General features: G+C 68.3%; 1 protein-coding gene across 1 annotated transcript; it reads left to right on the forward strand.

Annotated features, from left to right (window-relative positions):
- The first annotated feature begins 4,724 nt into the window (after positions 1-4,724).
- UTS2R (urotensin 2 receptor) lies at positions 4,725-6,024 on the forward strand. The gene is given in 3 exon segments (XM_028521498.1): positions 4,725-5,758; positions 5,760-5,856; positions 5,938-6,024. Coding segments are annotated over 3 exon segments (1,218 nt in total).
- Positions 6,025-10,627: the final 4,603 nt, after the last annotated feature.

Consider the following 10,627-nt stretch of genomic DNA (forward strand, 5'->3'; position numbering starts at 1 on the left):
GGCAGCTCGAGCCCGGAGGCCCTCCGCCAGCGAGTAGGGCCGCCCCGGCCAGAGGCCTGGGCGCATGCTGACCAGGGTGACTGGCATCACTGTCCCTCCAGATGGGGCCGGGGGGTGGGACCAGGACTGGGAAAGTGTCATTTCTGAAACTTAAAGCAAGGAGCGACATTTGCAGCAGCACCGAGGGGAGCGTGTGCTGGAAAGGTGGCCATTAGCTGCTGCCTGCCCAGGGGCCCCCCATGAGGCGGTGCCAGGTAAGTGTGCGCTCGCTGGGAACCCCTCCTGGGCAGCTCAGGGCAGTGCAGGGAGCCGGGCTGTGCAGGGCCCAGGCTGCCTCTCCCGACGCCTGGGCCCTGCGTGGGGCTGCGGCCCAGCTCTGCCCGCAGTTTCTGCCCGAAGCTGCGTCCTTCAGCGGGCAGTCTTTGCTCAGAGCCCCTCTGGGCCCCGCTGGCCCGGACTCCATGGGGCTGGGGGCGCATGTCGGTCTGTGCTCCCCACCCCAGTCCTGCTCCCTCTCTTTTATCTTCCCCAGAGGCTTTCTGGGGGCAGGTGAGAGGAGGAGGGGGAGGGGGTGGGCAGGGACGGGACCCGCCTTTTGGGCCAGTCTGTGGTCAGGCAGACGAGCATCTGGGAAGAAAACCATGAAGCCAGATTCTGTCTCTGGAACTTCATTTCCCACAGAATGTAATAATACAGCTGGAAATGAGTTTTGCAGAAAAATTATCTTCCCAAAACATAACGGACTCACTAGGTGCACAGCACAGCCTAAAGTCGCATTTGTGCGAAGTGGGGGCCTTATGATCACTTTACGATTTAAGGGTCCACAAAGTGACGCATGGGCCAGCAGAGTTCCTTCTGCACAGAGCCCAGTAGGTTTCGGGGCCCCAGCCCCCACAGCCTGGCCGGGCAGCCACGGGTCCCAGCAGGAGCCCTGGCCCCGTCACACCCCAGCCCTGGGCAGAGGGTGAAGCCCACACCCTGTGGACACGCAGGGCCTCTCGTGTCCAGGCTGGGGGAGGAGGGTGCACCCTGTCAGGGCTCCAGGGATTGTCCGCTCTGCACCTTCGCACCTCGAGCTCTGCCCCTCTCTCCTCACCCCACTCTCCTGCCTGTCCTGGTCCCCTGCAGCCCCCTCTGGTTAACCCAGCCCCGGCCCCTCCCCCACTGTCTACAGGACCTGTCCAACCTGCCCTTCCCCCCGGAGCCAAAGGAGGGAAGGCTGTGTGGCCGTGGGGCCCGAGTCTCTGCAAGACCTCATGACCCGGAGGTGGGGACCAAGACTGTTCTAGAAGGATGGGCTGGAAGGGTGGGGAGCACACTCCCCCTGGCCCCCACCATTTCTGGTGGACGCTGTGCTTGGTCGTCTTAGGTCATCCATGTGTCCTGGTCCGTGGCTCTGAGGGCTGTTTGGTGACCCCAGGCTGTGTTCCTGCAGGCTTCCCTAGCGACCAGGGCACGTCCTGGGCCACGGGGAGTTTGGACCCGGGGCAGCGGATGAGCAGCCGATTGGCCTGCGTCACCTGCCCACGGAGAGAGAGGATGAGGGCAAGGGCTGTCTGTGAGTCCCCCTGTCCGAGAGCTTCCTCGGGGGGGGGGGGGGACACGGGGCGCCCCGGCCAAGAGCCCCAGGCTGGGGGTTCTTCTCTGTGAGGAGTGGGCGGGCGTGGTGCTCGGAGGGCCCCAGGCTCCCTGGAAAGGATGGAGGGTCTGAGTATGATGCAGAAAAGGAACAGGGAATTCTTTTTTTTTTTTAAGATTTTATTTATTTATCTTTAGAGAGGGAAGGGAAGGAGAAAGAGAGAGAGAGAGAAACATCAATGTGCGGCCGCTAGGGGCTGCGGCCCGCAACCCAGGCACGTGTCCCGACGGGGAATCGAACCCGCGACACCCTGGTTCGCAGCCCGCACTCAATCCACTGAGCCACGCCAGCCAGGGCGGAACAGGGAATTCTGACACAAAACAGCAGCCCCACTCACAGCGCCCAAAAGGTGGAAGCAACCCAGTGTCCACCCCGGGGTGAGCGAGCAAACCGTGGGCGTTGGCACCCCGGCAGGGCGTCCAGCCCCAGGAGGGGGAGCCAGACGCCGGCAGCCACACAGGACAGGTCCTGTGGGACCCCTCAGGCGAGGGCCCTGGAGCAGCCAGACGTGCAGGGACAGAGGAGGAGGGTGGCCCCGGGGGCGGGGGAGGAGGAGGGAGCTGTAACGGGGCAGTTCTGTTTGCAGTGATGGAACATTGGGAAAGGGACAGTGGTGACGGGGCACCGCGTTGCGGGTGTCATTAACACCACTGGGTGGGGTGGCCTGGGTCCAGGGTGTGACTGGGGCTGGGGGTGCAGGGGGGCGAAGGGTAAGAGCAGAGCCACCTCCCAGAGAGGCCGCCCAGCTGGGGGCGGCCTCGCCCCACCACGCGGCCACCGGGCTCACCCAGGGTGAGAGCTACTCAGACGCCGCTGGGCCCCAAGCGGCTGCTCTTGGCCAGAGCCTGGGGCTCCTTCTGCCCAAGACCTGGCGCCGTCCCTGCGCCCCGCACCCCTCTCGTTCCTCCAGCGCCCCCTCCCCCGTGCCCCCAAACCCCCTCCTCCAGCCCCCTCCCACCCCCCAGCACCCATAGCACTGTCTCCCCCTCAGTCCCATGCCCCCCGTCCCTGGCGTGCACCTCAGCACCCCTGGGGCCCCCTCCCCCAGGCCCCCTCTCCTGGCACCCCAGCTCCGGTTATTATATCCGGCGCGGGCATGGGGCCGCGGCGCATTCCCAGCTGGCGGCCGGGCGGGTGGCGGCAACCAGGATCCCGGCCGGAGCTCGGATGCCCGGCCAGGCCCGGCAGGCGGAGCCCCTTCTGTCTCAAATCCCGGCCCCTCGCGTGCCGGCGACAGAGCGTTTGGAGACCTGTGACAGGCGAAAGCTTGACCTGCTGCGTGGGGACCGAGGTGAGACACAGGGTCGCCCTCGGGGGTGCTGGGGGCCTCACCCGGCTCCTGCGCAGCCCTGCAGCGGCGGCGGCGGGCTCTGGGACCCAGCGGGTAGGAGGGGTCCCCTCGGACCCCGGGTCAGGGACCTGGGGACCGCCTGAGTCCCCTTCCTCGGGGGGGGGGGGGGGGGGGGGTCAGGTGCCGCTGTCGGGCGAAACGGTCCCCAGCGTCTCCTCAGCATCCGCCCTGGACGAGCGGAGGGAGGAAGCCTGGACCCCGAGTCACCCCGGCGGGGGGGGGGGCGGCGTGGGCCGTCCAGGGGCTTCTCCTCGGTTTCGGATTCCCAGGTGTTGGGCCTTTTTTCGCATGAAGATAATCTCCACAGTGGAGGCAGCGATCTCGAGCGTGCGACTCCACGAGTTCTTACACGCACGTGTGCTCCACGTACCCCCCGCCCGGTTGGGACACGGCCGGTTCCCACCCCCCGGGGGGCTCCCCAGTGCCCCTCCCGGCTGACACCGAGGGTCCCCCGGCCCATGTGCCTTCCCCGAAGTTCGCGTAAATGGAATCCCAGCGCGCCCCCTTCCGGCTGGTTTCCCGGGCGGACTCGCTCCAGAGGTGAGCGTCGCCCTCGCCGTGGGGTGCGGGGTGCCCCGTCTTCTCCGTGGGGAGCGTTTCTAGGACGGGGCCGCAGAACAGGAGCTCGCCCACCTCCCATGGACGGGCGTCCGGCGGCTGCCAGGGCCCGGCGGCCGGCAGGAAAGCTGCTGCGAGCGCTCGCTGTCCCGGGGACAGAGTGCCGGTCCTGTCCGCACGGACCTCAGGTGGAGCTCCGGGCGGGAGGCGCACGACCCCGCCAGCAGGGCGCCGTCCGCGCCTCTCCCTGCCACCCCGAGTGCCCAGCGGCTTTGACCTCTGTTGAGCCTCTTTTCATTTGTTCTCGGCCTTTGACGCCCTCTTTTGAGAAGGAGCTGTCGAATCTTCCTCTGGCCCCCCGTGAGTTCATTGTTCCTGATTTGCCGTTTTACGAGTGTCTCGGCGACGGGTTCTTTGTCTGGCCACCTCCCCCGACCCCGGCTCACGCTTCCGCCCCCTCCGTGGGGGAAGCTGGTCTTCTTGCTCGTTGCGTGGGTCCTTCCTGCGTTTGGAGGGGTCTCTGCCGCCCCAGGGTCGCACAGGTGTTCCCCTGTTCGTCCCGAAGCTCGGCTGATGAGGGACTCAGCCCCGTGCAGGCCCACCGTCCGAGTCGCTTTTGTGTCCGGCGTGAGGTTACAGGGCTTTCCCTTTCGAACTCCTGGAGCCAGCAGACGCTACTTCTGCCATCTGAGCAGAACATATTTGTAACACGTGCAGGAGAAACACGGAGAAGGGGCTGTAGGTAAGGGCGGCCAGCTCGCGCAGGCGAGAAAGGGAGGCCTGGGCAGAGCTCCGGGCTCTGGCTCCTGGCTGTGCCCACTGCTGCCCCTGCCCCTGGCTGCCCGGCCGCGCCGTGCGTCTCAGAAGAGCCCGGTCCGCCCCAGAGGCCCCTGGACTTGCACCGAGGCCCCGGGCAGGGGCGCTCCCGGGGCAGCTGGTCGGGGCGGCTCCCCGGGTCTCCGTGGAGAGCAGGGAGAGAAGGCAGAGCTCCGAACCGAGGGTCTCCGGGCTGAGCCCCGCCCCTCTGCAGGCCCCGCCCGGTGGGAACCACGCCCTCACGGCCCAGGGGTGCCCCGCCTGCATCTTGATGGACATCTTCTCCTGCAGCGTGAGCCTGTCGCCCACCGATGCCCCCGGCAGCACGCCCGGCCCCAAGCCCCGAGTGAGGCGGCACAGATGGCGCTGAGCCCAGAGCCCGTGAGCAGCTTCCCCACGCCCGAGTCCCCCCGCAGCCCCAACGCATCGCTCAACAGCTCGTGGGCCAGCCCCGCGGAGCCCGGCGCGCCGGAGGACCTGGTGGCCACCGGCGCCATCGGGGCGGTGCTCCTGGCCATGGGCGCGGTGGGCGTGGCCGGCAACGCGTACGCACTGGTGGTCACCTGCCGCTTCCTGCGCGCCGCGGCCTCGCTGCACGTCTACATCGTCAGCCTGGCGCTGGCCGACCTGCTCTACCTGCTCAGCATCCCCTTCGTCGTGACCACCTACGTCACCAGGGAGTGGCACTTCGGGGACGTGGGCTGCCGCGTCCTCTTCAGCCTGGACTTCCTGACCATGCACGCCAGCATCTTCACGCTGACCGTCATGAGCCGCGAGCGCTGCGCCGCGGTGCTGAGGCCGTTGGCCACCGCGCAGCGCTCCAAGGGCTACCGCAAGGGCCTGGCGCTGGCCACGTGGCTGCTGGCGCTGCTGCTGGCGCTGCCCATGATGCTGGCCATCCGCCTGGTCCCCAGGGGCCGCAAGAGCCTCTGCCTGCCGGCCTGGGGCCAGAGCGCCCTCCGCGCCTACCTGACGCTGCTCTTCGGCACCAGCATCGTCGGGCCCGGCGTGGCCATCGGGCTGCTGTACCTGCGCCTGGCGCGGGCCTACTGGCTGTCGCAGCGGGCCTCCTTCCCGCGGACGCGGCGGCTGCCCAACCCCCGCGTGCTGCAGCTCATCCTGGGCACCGTGCTGCTCTTCTGGGCCTGCTTCCTGCCCTTCTGGCTGTGGCAGCTGCTCGCGCAGTACCGCGGGGCCCAGCCGCTCTCGCCCCGCACCTCGCGCATCGTCAACTACCTGACCACCTGCCTCACCTACGGCAACAGCTGCGTCAACCCCTTCCTCTACACGTTGCTCACCCAGAACTACCGCGACTTCCGCCGGCGCTCGCCCCGCAGCAGGAGCGCCCTCGCGCAGCGCCCCGCCCACTCCCAGCGCTCCTCCGGCCCCGCTGTCCTCCTGCAGCCCGCAGGCCTCCGAGCCCATCAGCCTGTCCCAGGAGGTCCCAGGGGCGCCCTTGCCTGAGCATCCTGGTCTCTGGGCTGGCCCTGGGGTGGGGCAGCTGCAGCTGGAGTCCTGTGGAGAACCCGGTCCAGCCCCTGCGGACAGCCTCCCCTCCTCCATCCTCTCCCAGAGTCCCCTGCCCTCCCTTCCCCGTCACTCGCTGCAGCTGTCCGCCTGGAACTGCCCTGTGCCCCGCTGGCCCAGCCGCGCCGAGTGACCCCCAGTCAGTGCCAGGCCGGCCCCGGGGTGGCACACAGCCACCTGCCTCTCGGCCCCTCTCCTGCCCCTCGTGGCTCCGTGACAATAAACGCTGAGCTCTGTGGTCTCTGTCCTGCCTCGGCCTGGGGGGTGGGAGGGCACCCAGCACGGTGGGTGTGAGAGCTGCCTGTTAGCCAGGCACACGTCGCCCTGTGAGGCCTTTGCTGGCGGCGGGACCGGCGTCCTGACATGAGGGGCCGGTGCTGTCCGGCCTAAGCGAGGCCCGGGGTGTGGGGCCTGAGACCAGGGGTGAAGCAGGGAGCGACCACCCCAGTGTGCTCCGGGAGGAGGGGCAGCGGGGGGGAGGTCTCCAGGGCAGGAACACGGCACACTGAACCGTGAGCCGGAACCCTCCCACCTGCAGCTCGCCTCTGCCGCCCACACCTGTGGCTTCCTCATGCGCCTTCTGTGTGCAGCGCGGAGCTGGGCCTCCCAGGCACCCAGGCTGCTGGGCCCTGCCCTCGGATGGCCCGCCCCTGCCACTCCCTCCCCGAGGGCGTGTCTCTGTCCACTGCTGCTTGAGGGCGGGTCGCCAAGGACAGCAGCGAGGACCCTGCGCAGGAGGACTGAGGAGCAGGGCCCAGCGTGGCTTCCTGGTTCCTCGGCATCCCCGAGGCTGCGGCCACCCGCACGGGGCAGCCGGGCTCGGAGAGGAAGCCACCTGGAACCAGGCGTCTGGCCCGGGGCAGAGGTGCCCGCCACCAGGGGGACACGTGGCCAAATAAAATCCAGACGGAGTTGTGCGTGTCCACGCGAGCCACGAAATCGTAACAGAATGAGCATCGTTCCAACGGAAGGTGTGGACAAGCCTGGGGAAGTGTGACCCGGAGTCCGGACCCCTCAAGGAAAGACCCATAACCTCCATGACCTGAGTCACGTGCAATTCCGATGCAGGAGAAGATGCGGGAAGACGAGACACCCTCGGGGCACCGTTGGCGCCGCCCGTTGAGGGCCAGGTTCTGACGGGGGGCCGGCACGCCGCTCCTGGGATTCTGTCCGAAACCAGAAAGTCGGATGTGAAGGCTCACGTGGAAGGAGCTTGTTTTGGTGTCATAAACAAACATCACAGACACCCTGGCCCGTTCAGGGAACTGCAATATGCTCCGAGGGTAACAGGGGTGCCAGCCGGAAGACCCCTTCACGGGGTAGATCCGAGGATGCTGGGAAATGGGGGGCGCGGTGTGCCCCTGTGTGCTGTAGCCCCGAGTTTTGTGGACACAGACAAGTGTGAGTGAGCGTGAGTGTGCACAAAGGTCTGACGGAAATGCCTGGAAGTGACGGTGCTGCCCCACGTCACAAACACAGGGACCCCGAGAGGCTGGGGAACTGGCAGCCGGGCTGCCCCTCACACCTCACCCGCGGGCTCCCCGAGTCCTGACAGGGCCCTGCCGCCCCAGAGGCGCCCCCCCCCAGTTCGCCTCGAGGGTGTCGCTGCTGGTGGACCTCTGGCGAACGGGACCCCTAAGCCGCTGCCTTTTGTGTCTGGCTCTCAGACCCGGCCGTGGAGCCCACGAGGGCGCCCTCTCCGTGGCCGAGGAGCACTGCCGTGGGGCGGGGGCTGCTGTGTCACCTGCAGGTGGACGTGAAGCGACCCCAAAGTGAAGCTGCTCTGGACACCAGTATGCAAACCTGTCCATGGGAGGCACTGCGGAGCCTTTGAGATGCTGACTGTGCGCGGATGGAACGTTTCTAGAATCTGGTCCACAGCTCCCCAGAAGGTGGGTGAGGGGGGCCCCTTTGCTGGGGTGGGGCGTGGAGCTCTCTGGGAAGCCGAGGGCCTGGCAGGCGGGCTGTCCCAGCCGCACCCGGGGAGGGGCCGAGTGAGCGCCAGGCCTGGGGCACTTCCCCTGCCCCATCCCGCCCCGTCCCCACCCTCCAGCCCTCGCAGAGCAAAACAGGGAGCTGGGTGGTGCTGGGGCTGCAGGCACCTGCGAACTGGACGGTGGGGGGCCTGGCACCTGGCCTGGGGCGAGGGAATGGACTGTGTCCCTCAGCTGGGGACCCGCTGCCCTTTCCTGTTTCCTCTTCTGTCTCCCTAAGGGGGTGGAGGGGGTGGGGAACGGCGAGGAAGAGCCCAGAAGGGGGGTTTACAGCCAAGGCAGAGGTTTGCTCCCCAGGAGGCGGCGCGCAGGCGTCTGGGATGGGAGCCTGGGGCTGGGCGATGGGTTTTGCCGGTCAGTGTGTCTCGCTGGGTTTGCCTGCTGGTCCCTCGGGGCAGTGGGGGTGTGCCGGCCCCAGGAGAGAGGTGTCGCCCAGTCCAGGCACCTGGCTGTGGGGGCAGCGGGAGGCAAGGGAGCCCCGCTCGCTGCTCAGACCCTGCACCAGTGCGGAGGCCAGGACACTGGCCCTCAGCGGCTCGCCCGGCTGCTGCCCTTGGTGTGTGTTATGCACCGACCAGGAAATGCACCCTCGGGTTCCCTTCACTCCTCACCGTCCCGGGAGCTCACAGCCAGCGGACGCCCCTGCCCGCCTGCCCGGGAGCTCTCTGCCTCTGGAGGCCGTTCTCCCAGGGGAGCTCTGGGGGGTGTGTGCAGCCGGCCGTGGCGAGGATGGTGATGGTGGCTGTGGACGGAGAGGTGCCCCTGCCTGGGGGAGGGGCAGCCCCGCTGGGTGGCAGAGACCTGAGCTCCACCCCCCCCATCTCACACCTGTGCACACCCAGCTGGCAGGCCTGACACCTGGAGGGCCAGGTGTGGGCGGCGGGGAGCTCAGCTGGCTGAAGGTGGGAGCCCCCATCCCGTGAGGGGGAGGCGGTGGCCAGAGTCTAGCTGGGGCCCAGTACACCCACAACCCCCCCCCCCCCCACGCCCAAGAACCCAGGGCCCCGAGCAGGGGGCCTTTTCCACTGGAATCCCGGACAGAGGGTGCTGGGAGCAGGAAGCCAGGCTGCTGGGGGCGCCCGGCCAGGAGCTCTGGACGGCAGCTTTTTCCAGGCCGGCCGAGTGCCCAGCCCATGGGCGGGGGGCCTGCTCCGGCCCCCCCCCCACACTCCCTGGTCCCCCAGGAGGCCCCCTCAGCAGGCACACCCCCAGGCTTTCAGGCAGTGCTGTCCCGTCTCAGAACTGTGGGTGCGGGACTCGGACACGGGGGCTGTCCAGGCCGGTGGGCGGGGCCGCCCTTTGCCCTTGTGGCCTTGGGCAGCCTCTGTGTGATCGAGAGCCCAGAGCCCGAGTCTCACCCCGGAGCTGCGTGTCAGTGAGAGGCTGCCCCGGCATCCACGCCGCTGAGATCCTCCAGGGCCCAAGGGGGCAGGAGAGGGGCACCTCAGCTTCTTCCCTCAGCCCCCCAATACTCTACCCTCACCCACAAGCCCTCAGCCCCCACCTCCCACAGTGCCCACAGGTGGGGGGGGCTCTTGGCCGTGTGGGGCGGGCAGGGAGGGCCTGGGCAGGGCCCCGGGACCTGGAAGGGGCAGCCGGTGCAAACATGGGCCCACTGTGTCCTTGGGGTGCAGCCTCGGTCCGGAGCCCACCCGCATGAGCAGACCCCGGGGCCGTCTCCTTCCTCTCCATCCTCTCCCTTCCCAGCTCGCTGGAACTTTCCGGGAATGAGGCCTGTCCCCAGCCCCCTTCCCAGCTCTGTCTTTACCGAGGGGCCAGGAGGAGCTGGGTGAACGCCCCCAGGTCTGGGCAACCCAGGGATGGAGGCAGGGACAGGGGGCTCAAGCTCAGGACCAGCCCGGCTTTGTGACCACCACCATCCACTCTAAGCCCCCAACCTCACCCCACCCCACCCAGTCTGGCGTGTCCAGGACCCTCCTGCTGTGGGCTGGGAGTGGCCCCCATCGCCCTGTTCCCCCAGGGATCCGCTTGGATTGGAAGGTGCTGAGACGAGGAAGGTTGGGGGCTCTCTCGATCTGCAGGGACAGAGATCAGGTGTCCGTCCTGGTCGCCTGGCCATTGAGTGGTCAGTGAGGTCGCCTGCACTTTCTTTTCCGGAAACTCAAGATCGAGATGAGAACTTTAGTATTGGTCTGAAAGCCCCGAGTGGGGCTGGACGATGGCGTCCCCCCCCCCACCCCCCCACGGCCACCACCGGGGCCTCGGGTCCGAGGTTCAGCTGCAGGCTCGGTGGTGCTTCCCCAGCGTGGCCTCCACCGGCCGTTCCTGTTCACCCGTCCCAGGGCTCCGTCCCGAGCGCACGGTCGGCGTGGGAACGCGCCTCGCTGTCCCTCCTGGCCTCCCAGCGCCGAGCGGAGCACGGCCTGGCCCCGAGGGTGGGAGGGGCCTGGCTTCCGGAAGAGGGACACGGGCAGGACTCCCACCGTGGGCGTCCCAGGTCCTCGGTCCCCATCGGCCGCAGCCCCTGCTGCACGTGGCTGCTGCTGCTGCTGCTGTTCCCGGAGCGGGGGCATCGTCGCGGGCGGACAGCTCTCTGCCCACAGAGGGACTTCCACTCGGGGCGCGGGGACCCTCCCGGGGGCAGGGGGTCTGTCCACAGAGCCCGAGAGCAGATGCAGGAGCTTGTGGGGGGAAGCCGGCTCCCTCGCTTTACTCACAGAGGAAAGGGCCCAAACGCCAGCCAATCCGAACCCCGGTGGCGCGGGAGGGAGGCGCCCGGCT

This window comes from Phyllostomus discolor, chromosome 8, assembly GCF_004126475.2.
Source record: "Phyllostomus discolor isolate MPI-MPIP mPhyDis1 chromosome 8, mPhyDis1.pri.v3, whole genome shotgun sequence".
Classification (NCBI taxonomy): domain Eukaryota; kingdom Metazoa; phylum Chordata; class Mammalia; order Chiroptera; family Phyllostomidae; genus Phyllostomus; species Phyllostomus discolor.